The 15,763-nt window shown below is 37.7% G+C and overlaps 1 protein-coding gene across 1 annotated transcript in view; it reads left to right on the top strand.

The window, feature by feature from the left end:
* Positions 1-14,719, top strand: part of AKAP12 (A-kinase anchoring protein 12) — a 104,775-nt gene extending 90,056 nt beyond the window's left edge. The window contains 3 exon segments of the mRNA XM_042474987.1: positions 1,413-7,471; positions 7,473-8,629; positions 10,366-14,719. Of these exon segments, the coding sequence (XP_042330921.1) occupies positions 1,413-7,471; positions 7,473-8,621 (7,208 nt within the window). The 3' untranslated portion in view covers positions 8,622-8,629; positions 10,366-14,719.
* Positions 14,720-15,763: the final 1,044 nt, after the last annotated feature.

The raw sequence follows: 15,763 nt of genomic DNA, 5'->3' as shown, positions 1-15,763 counted from the left end.
CATACTATATGTTTGATGTCTGTAAATCATACAGGAGCATGTGTGTATAAACACATTGGCTGTCCTCTTCAGAATCCAATTGTGTTCCAACTTGAGGAAAAAAAATGCATATTGGCTTCCAGGTAAACTGCAGATGTCCATGTTCAATGCATATGTAGGTTGAGTCGCCCTTACCTGCAATTCCAAAATCTGAGAGACTCCAAAATTGTCCACATGGGTGACTGAGATAGAGACACCTTTGCTTTCTCATGATTCAATATATACAAACTTTGTTTCATGCACTAAATTATTAAAAAATATTGTGTATAATAAAATTACTTTCAAGCAATGTGTATAAGGTCTTTGTGAAACATAAATGAAGTTCGTGTTTAGACTTGGGTCCCATCTCCACGATACCTCATGCAAATATTCTTAAATAAAAAATAAAAATCTGAAATCCAAAACACTTCTGGTCCCAAGCATGTTGGGTAAGGGATACTAAACTTGTCTATATATTGAAAGATCGAGAAGCTGCAGTGATGTTGAAGATGCACCTAGTAGTATTTCCCTACTTTCCCTTTAGCATGTAGAGCTCACTTCATGGAAGTATAAAAGTGACTGTGCTTCCCAGCCCTAGCTTAAGTCTCTAATGCTTTTATGACTTTATTACAAGAAATGCACAGGTCTTAAAATCTTGGAAGCAGTATATCAGAAACATAATGCAACTAGAATTTCTGTATTAAAAAGTTGGGAGGAATTTTTCAAAAGCATTTTGGAACCATTTTCTTTCTATTATCCACATTTTCTTTAACTTTCATTCCTGATGCCTTGACTTTTTTCCACCAGGCTATATTTGGTTAAGAACGTCATGGCTGTGCTGCATCGTTTCAGAAGAAACAGATTTGGGGATTGTAAAACTCTCTTCATCTCAGTGTATCATTTCACCTGTATGAAAACAATGAATTTCACTTATTTCGAAAGAATGTTACTAAAGTAAAAAAAAATAATAATGCTGGAATGCATGCCCTAAAAAATTCAGTTCTTAAGGCTAAACTTATTTAAATTATGAAACAAATTCTGAAGTGAAATTCTTTGTTTTAAATTAAACATGTATATTGCTGATTCCTGAATAATATATGAAGAGCAGATCCCATTATTCCATTGTAACATAACCAAGTCTTTTTTTTAAAAGGAGATTAATTATAAGCACAATCTAATAAAAAAATTAAGCACACTTACAGTATTTCATGTTCCCATTGTTTTTAATCATGCTGCATTTGATTTTTTTACAGATTTACTTAAAAAATTTCACCAAGATCAATGGAGCTTAATCCCAAATATGTGTGCATTACTGGTTACTGTACTCCTTACATGTAATTTAAAATTAATTACAATGCAATGCCTAATTCTTTGTCATTTTTAATATCTTACAGTTGGAGAACGAGAAACTGCAAGTGTAATTCTGAAAGAGGAGTCTTTTGAAAATATGGAGGGAAAGCCACCAGAGTCAACTAATAAAACTAATGGAGATGATGACCAGAAGGATGTACAAGATGCTGATAAACAATCCCCATCATTAGAGGAAAAGGGAGAAGAACAGGAACAACCCAGTGAATCTCCATCAAATGATGTTGGGTTTAAAAAAGTTTTTAAGTTAGTTGGTTTCAAGTTTACTGTTAGAAAGGATAAGACTGAGAAAGTAGAGCCTGTTCAGCTCTTAAATGTAAAAGCAGATGATACTGAAGTGGCATCAGATGGATCTGGCGATCATAAAGAATTCAAGAAAGAAACAATGGAGGAGGCAGCACAAATTGAGGTGCCCCACTCTTTGGAAAAGACTGAACAAGAAACCCAGACTGAGAAGATGAAAGAAGAAACTTCTCTTGAAAAGGAAAGAGAAAGCCCTATTGAAGCTGGAGGCAAGGATGCAGAAACTAAAAATGATGATAGCAATTCTCCGGAGTCTCCAACCAGCCCTTTAACTAATGAAACAGCTTCACCCTTAAGAAAGTTTTTTACCCAAGGTTGGGCTGGTTTTAGGAAGAGGACAAGCTTTAGGAAACCTAAAGAAGAGGAACAGCAGGCTCTTGATAAAGAAAAACAAGAACAAGAAAGAGACGTGACCAAAGAAGAAGGGGTTATCAAAGAAGAATTAGAAGAAGAAAACCCCATACCAGAAAAAGCCCAGACAGATGTGGAAGCCAATAATGAGAAAGTGGAAGAAAACAGAGAAGAAAAAGAAGGAAAGAAAATGATAGATGTCTCAACAGAAACACATCAGAAGGAAGTTACAATTCCTCATGAACAGCTGTCAAGGCAAGACTCTGCTGAAGGTGCAGATAAAAAAATTGAGATAAGCTTGAATGAGAAGAGTAACCTTGTCTTAGAGGAAAAATCAGAACCAAGCCAAGAGTGCCTAATAGCCTTGAAGCAAAGCACTCTGGAATCATCTCAGAAAAAACTTGACCCAGCAGCTCCTTCAGAAAATGAATTAAAAATAGATCAGTCAGATCCAGCTCCTCTAATTACAACAGAAGAACCCAAGGAACATTTTGAAACAGTCGAAGAAGGCAAATCTGAACCAAAGGCTCCTCTTGCAACAGAAAGTTTTGATGAAAAACTTGCAGATGCTAACATGGACTTTACCACTATTGTGAAAAAGGATGAACCAAAAACAATTCAAAAAGAACAACTGGTTCTTGAACAATTAACTGAAATAGATACTGAGATCCAAAGAAGACAGTCCACTGATGAACAGCTAAAACTCAAGGAAACTGTTCCTGAAACAGTGAGTGAACAGCTGAAACAAACAGAACCAGGTGTTTTAAGTGCAGCAACATCAAAACCCCCAGAAGGCATCACAAATGAAGTGGAATTGATTTCATCTCAAGAAAGAGCCAAGATGCAAGGTAGCCCCTTAAAAAAGCTTTTTACAAGTTCTAGCTTAAAGAAGTTGTCAGTAAAGAAACATAAAGGAAAAAGAGAAGAAACCAAATCAGGGGAAGCAGCTGAACAAATACAGCAGTTGTCTGATTCTGCAGAAAGCCCAGAAGATCCAAGGGCAGAAAGCTCTGCCTCTTCCCCTGAAGAAGCAACAGAATCTGTAGAAAAAGTCACAGAGGGAATACAAGTCACTGAAACCGAAGAAGGGTCTACCTCAGATATCGAGAAGAAAAGAGAAAGTGTTACCCCTTGGGCATCATTTAAAAAAATGGTGACACCTAAAAAACGGATCAGGAGGCTTTCTGAAAGTGACAAAGAAGAAGAACCTGACAAGGCAAAAAGTGCTACTCTGTCATCAACTGAAAGTGCACCTTGTGAAGAACAGGAAGATATTAAAGAAAATGGGGAGGAACAGAAATTAGAAAAAAACACAGACGAACCCAAGAAAAAAGTTGACACTTCTGTATCCTGGGAAGCCTTGATTTGTGTAGGCTCATCTAAAAAAAGAAGTAGAAAATCATCATCTTCTGATGAAGAAGTAGGACAAAGACTAGCTCAGGAAGGACAAAAAGTAGATGAAACTGCACCAAATAAAGAAACAGCAGGAGAGATGACCTTTACAAGCTCGCAGGAAAGTGATCAAGGCCAAGGAGGTTCTTCACCAGAACAAGTTGGAAGCCCGTCTGAGGGTGAAGGAGTTTCAACATGGGAGTCCTTTAAAAGATTAGTAACTGCAAGAAGAAAATCTAAAACAAAGATGGAAGATAGAAGTGAAGAACCTGCTGTAGTTCCAAGCTTAGAATACTCTACTTCAGATGGAGAATCTGGAAAAGAAGAATCCTGGGTTTCATTTAAAAAGTTAATGCCTGGCCGTAGGAAGAAAAAGTCAGATGGAATACCAGAACATGCACCTGTTCAGGAAACTGGAGAAGAAATTACAGAAACTAATGAGGAGGACTCTGATATTCCAGCTGTTGTTCCTTTGTCAGAATATGAAGCTGCTGAACAAGAGAAACTTGAAGCCCAAAAGAAAAATCAAGAAGATATAACTGTGAAAGGTTCAGACCAGAGAACAGAAAAGTCAGAAGGTACTTTAATAACTGAGCAGTCCAGTGAAGGTCTAGTTCATGCAGTTACTGTTACAGTAGTAGAAGGGGAAAGAGCAGTTACTAGTATTGAAGAAAGGTCTCCATCATGGATATCAGCTGCTGTTACAGAGACAGTTGAACATGCAGGTGAAGATGAAGAGAAACAAACTAAGCATATTTCTGAAACTGGACTTGTTGAAGAAACTGTAGTGGCCACTAAACTCAAGCCAGAAATTAAGAAGGATGTTAGTGGTGACACTATAATCAGTGAATTGGAATTAACCTCAGAAGCAATCACAGCTCGAGAAGAAGCTTCAGCTGTTGAAGAAGGACCTGAAGTGTCCTGTGCTGAAGAGACAACTGAAATGGTTTCAGCAGTTTCAAGGCTATCTGAGTCTCCTGATACAACAGAAATAGCTACACCTGTGCAGGAAGTAGAAGAAAATCAGCAAAACTTAGAAGAATTAAGTAAACAAACTCAGGAAATTCTTCAAGAAGTTGCTGAAAGAGTTAAATTATCTGAGGAAACAAAGATGATTAGTAAAACCACATCTGAAGTAATAATTCAACCAGTATCAGTACAAAAGACTGACCAAGAAATTACAGTTGTCTTTCAAGGAGCAGAATTGTCTGAATCACTCTTAAAGGAAAAAACATCTGAAAAGACTGATATCCAGACTAATGAAGGCATAGAACGTGGTCAAGGACAAGTTGAAGTTAAAGAAAGTAGCCTGAAGGAAGTGTTGGAAAAGAGTCATGACGTGTGTGTGGAAGTGAAACAAAGCCCAGAAGAAACAACTAGCTTGAATCAAACTGATGAGGACCATCATCTAAAGACTGAGCATGAAGCATTAGAAAAACCTAGAGAAATTGCTGAAGAGCAAGCAATTGAAGAGAAATCAGAAGAAGAAGAAGATTTTGTTATTGTTACAGTAACACCTGAAGAGACACCAGAAATAACAATTGATGATGCAGCTGGAAAGCAACTGGAATCATTAAAAGAAAAGGATAGTAAAGAATATAGTAAAGCATATTCAGTTCAGGAAGTCAAAATGCATTTAGAAGAAGGAACACAAGGTAAGATTAAAGAGGATGTGCAAGAATTAAAAAAAGAAACATGCGAAGAAACGCCTGGGTTCTTTCAAAAGCAAGAAGAGGTGGAACATATATGTCAGTCAGAAGCAGAAACAACTGAAATTGAGGAGAATAAGCCTGTTAAACAGAATGAAGTAAAAGACTCTGAGCTTCTAATAAAGACTTCATACACTGATTCAGTTGTGCATGAGGTACCCATCCAAATCAAGAGCATTGATGTTTCAGTACAGGATGATGAAAGTAAAGTTAGTGACATGAGTATGGAAAACGATGCTGCACTTGGCTTAGAAACAGGAAGCACACAGGAAGTTACAGTTGAGGCTGGCATGCAGAACAAATTCTTGATAGAGCATGTGAAAACTGAGACCCATATACAGAAAATGGATCCTGAGGTCCACTTGCAGGAATTAGAAACTAAGATGCCTTTGGTAGATGTGAAACCTGAACCTCTGCTAATGAATTTAGAGACACAAATCCATGCAGAAATGGTGGGAAAAGAAATAAGTGTAAGAAAGATGGATGCTGGCAAGGAGAAGGTAGAAGCGGAAGACCATACACAGAAAGTGGAAACAAGTGATCATATAGAGGAAATGGAAGGGAAGTCCCACATAATGAATGTGAGAGAAGATGTCCTGGCAGAGAAGTCAGAACTAAATGTGGGAATAGATATTTCAACAGAGAAGACAAAAACAGAGTCTATCACAGAAAAAGCAGATGTTGATGAACACTTAAAAAAAAGAGAAGCACATATCTCTCCAGAAGATGCACACTCAAAGCTATCTGTAGAATCAGATGTAGGAAAGATGGAAGAAGAAATGCCCCAACCAATGACTGAAGTGAAATCAGAAGCTCTCACAGAGAAGATGGAAGTAGAGGACCTCACAGAAAAGTTAAAAGTGGCAGCCACTTCAGAAAAGGAAGATGTGACAGTGCATGTGGAGGCTACCACAGGGAGGATAGATGCAAAGATAGAATCAGAGATCTGTACAGACAAAACAGATGCAAAGGTAAATGGGGAGTCTTCCACAGAGAAAGCAGATGCCATGGTGGAAGGAGAAACAGTAATTCCATCAATGCTTACAGATCAAAATATGAAGGAAGAACCACCTTCAGCAAGAGTGGATATGGAGCCCCTTGTAGAAAAAGTAGGTGCAGAGATTGCCAAGGAAAAAACTGAAATGGAGATAGTAAAGGATATGGGGCATTCCTCAGACAAGGCAAAAGCAGAAGATGAGAAAACAGCGAAAACAGATGTAGTGGCAATGATAGAGAATGCAGGTGCAAAAGCTGATTTGGAGCTCTTTGCAGGGGAGACACTTGAAAAGGTGTGTGAAGAATATTCAGAAGAAATGATGGAAGCAGGAGCTGCCACCAAACAACCAGAACTAAAGGAGACCCTGCAAAAAGTGGAGAATGAAGCCATAATTCAGTCTGTGGTGAAAGATACTGCAACAGCTTACTTGACTACATGTGCTGAGATAATTTCAGTTGAGGCCCCAGTGGATCTTGTCTCAGAGCAAAAATCTGTGATAAGTGACATGACCAGAGTTGCTATTCAGGGAGAGACACAAAGTGTAGCAACAGAAAAAAGTATAACTCAGGAACAAAGACCACTGGAAGTATCAACGTCTAGCCAGGACAAAGTGGATCTCACCCAGATGGTTATAGCAGATGCCAGCCTTGTCGTGGAATCAGAAATCACAGATGTAATTGAAGCTGAAGCCCAAGAAAATAATGAGCTCAAGGACATCACAGTTATGAAATCTAAATCTACCAAAGAAAGCATAGCTGAGACCTCTGTGCAGACCGGAAGAGTTATGCCTGCAGTGGAAGAGGAAAAAATAGTAACGTCCTTGGGAACCACTGCATTGGAAGGCACTGTGCAGAGTGAAAAGGAAGATGCCTTCACTTCAGAATCAAAACACATGGATGTTAATGTAGTTGAGGATTCTGTGCAAAATGAAGCAACTGGAGATTCTGTGAAAGAAAAGCTAGCAACTGAAACAGAATCAGTAGGAATACTAATAAACAAAGCTGAAGTAGATGGAGGCATCCTTACTTTAGAGTCTGGATACAAAGAGAGTCTTGCCTCAAATGCCATTTTGGAAAATATAAGAGATAGTACTCCACCAGATGACAAAGAAGAAAGTATAAATGGGATTTCTGTGCAAATTCATACATGTCCTGGTGAATTGCTCCTGGAAACAGTCCACCCACTTTCAGAGTCTACTACAGCTTCAGATAGCTATCAGAGAAGGCAAGTGCTGTCAGAGAAGGTGCAAATAATAGAAACACAAAAATCATCAGAAAATATTGAACTTGGTGGTGGAGATGTACTTCCTGAAGCTCTAGTAGAGCAAGAGATTTTTTGCTGAGCAACAGGAGGTTGTCACCAGGGACATTCCAGAAGTGCAGAGTTATGCAGTTCATAAATCTTCTATAACAGTAACAGCAACAGAAGCTGAAGAGCAAGTTAGTACAGAAAAAATTACACTTACAGGAACATCAGCTGAAACCCCACAATCTTTACTACAAGAGATAGAAGAGACAGCATTCCAAATGGTACAGCAGGTGAGCTTTGTTCACCCAGGTCTTGATACTAAAGCAGTGTCTGAGAAGACCAAAATAGAAGCAGAAGAGCCAATTTTACCAGCAGCAAGCTTCACCAAAGATGATACCCTCCCAAAAAGTGGGTCTGATCTCATCCCTGAAATGAAACTTCAAAAGTCAGAGACTGATCAAGAAGCTGAAAAGCAAATGACATCTCCAGCAAGAAGCCCATCTTTAACTCACATAGAATTTGACAAAGATGTTGTTCAGTCTGTAACAATAGAGTCTCAGAGCACCAAAATTGTACTGAAAATCATCCAGAATGCTGTTGATAAAATGGAGAAAACAGAAGAGCCAGTATTCTCATCACAGCAGACTGAACCATGTCCATTACATGCAGATAAATCTGAAATTCAGGAAGATTTACAGAAACAAGAAGCATTTAAAGCAACAGAAGATATGCCTTTAACTACTGAAAAATCTGAAAATGGGAAAAGTTCAGGTACCAAAACGACAGCTGCTGATCTTGAAGCAGTAAAACACACGCCACAGACAGATGAACAATCACACGCTTTGACAAAACTAGTGCAAGTCTCTGGATCTAAGAGTGAAGCTGAGAAAGAGATTATCAAAGAAGAAAGTTTGCAGAAAGAAAATGGTGAACCAAAGCTTCAAACTGTAGTGGATACAGTTGTGCCTACAGAGACTCAGAGAGTCACACTGGAAGGTGCTGTCTCGGGAAGTCTACCCAAAAAGTCACTTGAAGCAGATCAGCCAAAGCTCAAGGATGTGGATGTGGAGCAGATCCAGGAACAATTAATAGAACAACAAATGCCTGTGAAAAGAAAAGAAGACCACAGCCCATCAACAGGATTTGTGGAGATACAACCAGAGAAAGATGTAAACAATCAGGACTTCACATCCCATGAGATTCCACAGTTAAAATCAGAGCTCACTGAATCCTGAGGTTTTGTGTAAGTGTTGCTTCATTAGAGTATTTTATTGGCAGTAGTTTACATCTAAAATAATGAATTTTTTTCAGAGGCATTTCATCAGTGGGATAATGGTGTAGTATATATTTGGACACTGAACTTTCAAGAACTAGAAATTATGGCTAGATACGTCAGAAACCAAATTATTTTGATGTTGGGGGCCAAATGTTTTTAAAAACGAGTTGGCTACAATTGTCTTTTCAAATTCCTGGTTGGGACACTTTTTTACTACTATAAAAATGTGTCTGACTTTCCTTTCTGAGCTTGTCCTAGCTGACTTCTCTAGGAGGAAAAGTTTTGGTGGTGGCAAAGCATGGCCTCTACCTTTATATGGTAGAGGCATTATTTGTTATCTATTTTAAAACATATTCAATATAAGAAGAGCATTGTTCAATATTTATATTTGTTTACTTAGTCAGCACTACATAACATAAAGAACTGTGTGAGTTTTTTCCTTCCACAATAAAAATACTACCATAGATCGGGGTGACCCTAGGACTTGCAAAAAACAAAAACAAAAATGTGGAAGTAGGCAAAAGTTAAAAGTCAGCTTTTGGTTTTTAAAAATGTATATATTTTTTCAAAATGTTAAATATTGTATTGGGGAGTAATAATTAACCTATTTTCAGGAGAAACCCCTCTTTATTTTTGGCCAGAAAAGAAGAGTGGTCTGGGAAATCTGAGTGTCCTGAAGGCTGCAGATACAGCTGAGGGCAGGGAGGTAGAAAAATTCTTTTTAAAATAGTCAGAGTAAGAATTTGGTGACACTGGTGTACATAAATCAGAGGTGAGCAACTTGTGGCCTTTCGAATGTTTTGCAATTGCAGTGTTAATCATAACTGCTTTTATTGTCAGATGTCAAGGATGGTAGGAACTACTATCTAACAGTATCTGTAGTAGCACAGGTTACCTACCCCTGACACTGGTCCAGATGGCTTCCCTATTACATGTTGCCTCAGGCTTTTTCCTAGCCTGCAATATACAACCTCCCACCATTGGGCTTGGGCCCAGGGTACTTGAAGGACCGCCTCTCCCCATATAATCTGTTTATTATTTATTATTATTTCATAAGCATTCACCTGATAAGGCCAAACTAGATGTGACCCCACACAAACAATTAGCAATTGCATGCTTTCCCCAAAAAAATTAAAAAAGGAGCAAGTGTTTGTGTGGGATGACTTTATTCTGGATTAGGATCCCAGTGGCTAAAGTTGGGGGGGACATTGAATTTTTGCTTCCTCTTTCTGTCTCAGTCTAAACAGGTCTTCCTGCCTGCTGTTAGCATATAAAGCTCCCATTTCTGCCAACAGAGGCTTTTTGTTTTGAAGGGGATGAGTCAGGTAAAATCTCCTGCTCCTTTTCTATCAGTATTGAGGACCTCTGCTCATATTATTTACTTTAAAATAAAAATCCACACACTTGCAAATTGGAGGGCTTGTGGGTTAGGATTATTATTATTATTATTATTATTATTATTATTAATTTACAAAAAACTAATATTAAGGAGAAGCTCTGTTGCTTCTGTGCATGTTTTCAGTTAGGGTCTATAAATTTTATATAGTGAAGTCATGTTTATAAAGAGAGGTCATTGTGATTTGGCTCATGTTGCACTTGCACTACAGCACATCTTTATGATATGCTGGTGTCACCATTCCTTTGGCTAAGAGGTTCGGGTCCAAGGCTTTTGCTTTTATTATTATTTTTTCTTTTTTCCACAGTTCCATGGAAAGCTCTGTCTTATGTTTCAAGGGACTAGTTCCCAAAGAATGCAGCAGAAGAGGATGGATTTTGCTAAACTGACTGAAGACCAATGATTTTGAACAGTGAGAACAGACTACTGCTTTCTGGTGTCATTCTGAGAAAGCCACCTGACAATCCTGAAGCACCATCAGGAGCTTGAGTTCCACCTCCTTTTACTTTTGATCCTTAACATCTCCTCGCTTCCTTTTCACCGTTTTTTTTTCGTTTGGTGGTAAGAGGAGATGGGCATAGGTAGGCAGGAAGTGTTACATATTGATGAAATGGCTTCCATAACATAACCTGGAAAAGAAGTTGGTATCTTTTAAGCTCTCGCTTATTATTGCTTCCGAAAACTGGATTGTATTTCTTTGTGTATTTATATGTATATCTTCAAGCAATATTTGATGTTCATTTAAATGTGGAAAGAAAGAAAATTATCTTCTCACTTTTTTTGCCCTATAACCATAGAGAAATACTGTAAGTGATAAATAGCCTCAGATGGATCCTAATACACTTGCAGTTGCTTCCTGTTGGATCCATTGGAAAGACGTGAGAACCAGTGCTTAATGCTGTTCTTGGCCTTGCTTCCATAAAAACTATTGTCATCTTTGGAGCAGTGGTACCAATTTACTCATTTCTCACCATGTTCTAGAAGCATGGTACTGCTTCTCTTATGTTTGATTGAAACATTTGGGGTAGAGTCGATTGAGTTAAGTGTGCTTATGCAGAAGAATTTAAATGAGTTGGAACCATCATATGTCTTCCACAGATGTAAAAGGTTCTTTTTCTCCACAGGCTTGCACTAACAGCTGAGGAATCCTGGTAGGGGTACTGGTGGGTGTCTTTGTTAGGTTTCCCCTCCTCCTGTAGTCTTCTGTGAACTCTCAAAATATGTTCCAAAGGGTAAAGGAGGTGGTACTTGGAAATTTTAGGGAAGGGGAATTGCAAAAATGTCTGACTGCTCCTGCCACTGATAAAATTCTAAGTGGAACTCAGCTCAGAGAATGTTCCTGTCAGATGAAAAGAAGCTGGATCCAACCCAGTCAGTGTTCTTCAGCCTGCCTGAATTTGACTGTGGCTTTCAAGTCTAAGTCTTTTTTTTAATCACCTGAGGGGGATGGGAGAAGTCTTTCAGAGTCAAATAAGTGACCATTTCAGACTATTCACCAGTTCAGTTAAAGGAATTATCATATTATAACTTTAGACAAAATGGTGAATTGCTTTTAACCTATCAAGAAAAATATTAAAAGATTCCATTTTAAAACGTTTAATATTTTCCTCTTTAAGGAACATACCTATGCCATAAAATGAGACAAGTTCTAAAAAAAGAAAAGTTTGATGAGCAAAAGATTATCTGCGCTGTATTTTTATCCCCTTGTTAGGAAAGAGTGTTTCATTATGCCTAGGTACATTTAGTAAATGGATTTCTAAAAATTGAAGACTTAGCTTATACTTAGCTTTGTGCTTTTAATTTTAAAAAATAAAAAGAAGAAGTAGGGGGCCTTGAACAAAGTCACTCTCAATATAAAATTACAGTTCCTAGTACAGGTCAATATAGATTGTGCATAAAAACTGGGCAGCCTTGAAATGCTAAATAATTGAATAGTAATTTAAAATGTTCAAAGCTTTTAGTATTTAATCTTCTAGACACAAAGCATGTCTAGCAGGTCAAGTTATATTGCACTTTGTAGCCTCTTACATCTACTCAGCTGAGCCTGTTGCATGGCCCAGCAGCTTCCTTGCCCTACATGTATAGTAATTTATTTGAAAATGAAGTAAATGAGCCAAATAAATATCTACTTATAAGGCCTACACAATGAGGTAAAAAAAAGAAAAATGTCATGTGACATGATTGCACCATCTAGTGGTTGCTTTGGACATTCAGATGTTTAGGATAACATTTGGCTAACATTTTGTCTATCCTCAAATTTTCTTCCAACTCATATTACATAATATCTGAAATTAATAAATGCAGTGATGATAAAATGCAGCTTTATTAGTGTCATACAATGTGCATCTCTGTGAAGAAGTAACTGATTTGTAAACACTGAAAGTGGAAACATTATTTTAAAAACCCTCTTAAACAGCATGGCAACAGGGTTTCTTTGAACATCAGGAAAACAGAACAGTCTAGTAGATTAATTCATGTCAGCATAATGCTGTATGTTGAAAATTTTAAAAATGTTTCTGCTTAATAAGAAAAGTGAAAAAAATATTTTCTTAGTACACATTTACAACTTTCCCTACTGTTTCCATTTCTTCACTGATTTAGGTCTACTGGAATCACAACACAAAAGGCCATTAAATTATTTTGGTGTTGTTATAGAAACCTTTTTTTTCTTTCTTTTTTAGAATTGTCAGAGTGGTATACAGGAATACTGGTCTGTTTTTAAATTGATCAGTGAGGCCAGTGTATTGGGGCAGAAGCCACTGTAAAGTAAGAAGAAGATATTGTCCTCTTTGCTTTATGAGAAACTATTAAAAATTGGTGCTGGAGGTAGAAAAAGGTCAGGTCAGTGATTAATTGACCAAACAGTGCCCTTCATGGCCCACATCTAACTCGTGGTATTGCTTCCATCTTTGTTTCCTGATGGCCACTGCAGTGGATTTATCTTCCCACTGTTGTTTAGCAGCAATGACAAACGACTACCTCCCACCTCACTGGCTTCATTGGCTGATTTAAAGACAAAACAATTATTTTAGTTGCTAGTCTGGCAGCCTGATTAAGTATCTCTTTACAAAGCTCCCCCAAAGTAGTCTTCACCTTCCCTACCCCACCTGTTTTGTGCAACTTTAGTATGGAAAGCTTAACTTACTGATAGGATCAGGTTTTGGGGTAATGTAAGATTTGACAGGGGAGGAAAAAAAGATCAAACTAGTAACCTTTTCACTCCAAGTGAATGGTAGTCCACAAGTTCTCTGTTATGACCAATGAGTTGCTCAGTCTACATGCAACAAATATTGTTCCCTAAAAAGTAGTCAGTGTACATGAATTAGCATGTGTCTCCTTCCAGACACTAGTCCTATCATCATACAGACTTCTTAATATGAATGAATTCATGAGAAGGTTCAGTATATTTAGTGCAAGTTGGAAACTTCTTAAGAAATATTGATGGTTAAAACTCAGAATAGTCTGCTTCAGCCCAAAAAATGAAAATAAATCACAGGTAGTACTTGTTTGTGAATCATTTAGAATTATCTCATGTGTGTGTCTATAATGTAAAAATGTGTAAAGTTTTAGGAAGATGTGTGTCCCAAAATTATTTGGGGGTTTTCTTTCTAGAGGCAGCTTCCTCATTTTGAGTGTGAACTGCAAAATTTGTTCTGATTGCCAAATATTAAGATTACTCACTTTCATTAGCCCCCTTCACATGTTAGTCACGAGGCCGGTATTACCCTAATAATATGCAGTAGAGCCTTGCCTCTTGGTTCCACCACTACTGGCACATTCCATCTCTTGGTTTCACCATGTTGCCTGGCCCTGGCTATGGATGCCTACATGTTGTCACTATATAAGAGAAGCCAAGAGGACAGCCCTACTACCCATTCATTATCAGATTCCCATAGGGTTATTGTGTGCTTTATAACAAGTCTGTCAGAGCCATAGAACCTGCCTATATGTGTGACCCACCACTTGGGAATTGTAAGCTTCCTTTTTGTGGCCTATTGGACTACAGCAGAAGGTTTATCTTGCACTTGGCAGCCACAAAACATGTGTTTTAAAGCCTTGTTTTACTGCTGGCATACCAATATTTATGTGAACTGTAATCTGTGTGCAGAAAGCCATATTGCAATAGCTGCAACAAGCTAAATAATAATAATGATAAACAAAGAATGGCATGGCTGATTAATCCTGGTTCTGATCTTTATAGCTCCAAGGCTGTTAATAAATATGTAAAGTTATCTAAACATCATTTAAATACAACCTAGTAATCACAATGTAAATTATTATTGGCTAGAAATTGGAGAACAAGTGCTTAGTTCTTGCTTCAGTTTTTTAAAAAAATATTGATCTAAGGCCTTTCTAAGCAATGCAAACACAAATCATATAACCAATATTTCTTCTTGTAACTGACCTGTCTAAAACAAAGGCACCAAAAGAATTTTCTCTTGGTGCAAGGAGCATGTCTCCACACACAAATACTGCTTTATTACAGTGTATTGCTTTGGCCTCAGAATACTCAGACAACGCTGCAAATTTTAGCTTGTGCCACAACTCCAAGCTTTTGCAGTTTCTTCTAATCCATTGTATTGGATTAACTGATACTTTGATTTTCTATGTTGTTTTTAAAGTAGATTTTCATGGACTAAATAAAATACAAAGACAATTCATGCTCTTTGTGTCCTTATATTTATTGTTTCTTATACTCTGTGTAATCATTTTAACAGAACCTATGTTTAGATTTTTATCTCTCCTTACAGAAAAGGCATGCACCCAAAATATAATAGCAGTACCCATGCTGATCCCCAAAATTGTCAGTACACCAAATGGGAAAGGGAGAATTAATTTCAGGGTGTGGCTTGCACAAGAACAGATAAAGAAACATTTTCCAGTATGCATACAGTTGTGAGACTTCTGATAACTGTTAAACTGCAGCCAAGGTAGCTCTCGGGAACTTTATTAAAGGATTGTTGGATTAAGGCCAGGCTGTAATTTTTTTAAAGAAAGGTTTTAATGCATCTTTATTTTTGCAGACCATAGTTCCTCCAAAATATATTGCTTGAAACCAGGGGAATATTCTTCTAAGTATATTCATTCAGGGTCAGTTGAAAAATTATTTCTTCATAACATCTTTATATCTTTGTTTATAATTTTTTTCACACAGTATAGCTGGCAAAAGACAGTTCGTTTTAGGAAGAAAGAATATAATGACATGAAATCATCTATAACCTAGCAGTGTCAGGGTAATGCTTTGGGTCCAAAGGCCTCATTCTACCAAATGCTCAATAATGGAGAGCTTTAGTACATCACTGTTGCTTGAAAGTAACATTCAAGATTTGAGAAAGAAAACAATAGAACAATAGTATCTGGTGGGATCCTTCACTATGGAGCAAAGCTTGCTTATTACTCACTGACTAAATGCAGAACTGAGGCACTGCATGCCTACACTGAAATGTGTACATAACCCATACTGCTTTTTGTCCTGTTTTTGCAGAAAGGAGTACAAATGACGATATGATAACCCTGTTTCAATATTTGAAGGGATGTCATATTGAGGAGGGAGCTAGCTTGTTTTCTGCTGCTCCAGAGACTAGGACCTGGAGCAATGGGTGCAAGCTCCAGGAAAAGAGATTCCACCTCAACATTAGGAGGAACTTCCTGACAGTAAGGGCTGTTCGACAGTGGAACACACTCCCTCGGAGTGTAGTGGAGTC

Source organism: Sceloporus undulatus, chromosome 1, assembly GCF_019175285.1.
Source record: "Sceloporus undulatus isolate JIND9_A2432 ecotype Alabama chromosome 1, SceUnd_v1.1, whole genome shotgun sequence".
Taxonomy (NCBI): domain Eukaryota; kingdom Metazoa; phylum Chordata; class Lepidosauria; order Squamata; family Phrynosomatidae; genus Sceloporus; species Sceloporus undulatus.
This window is presented reverse-complemented; position numbering and strand designations above follow the sequence as displayed.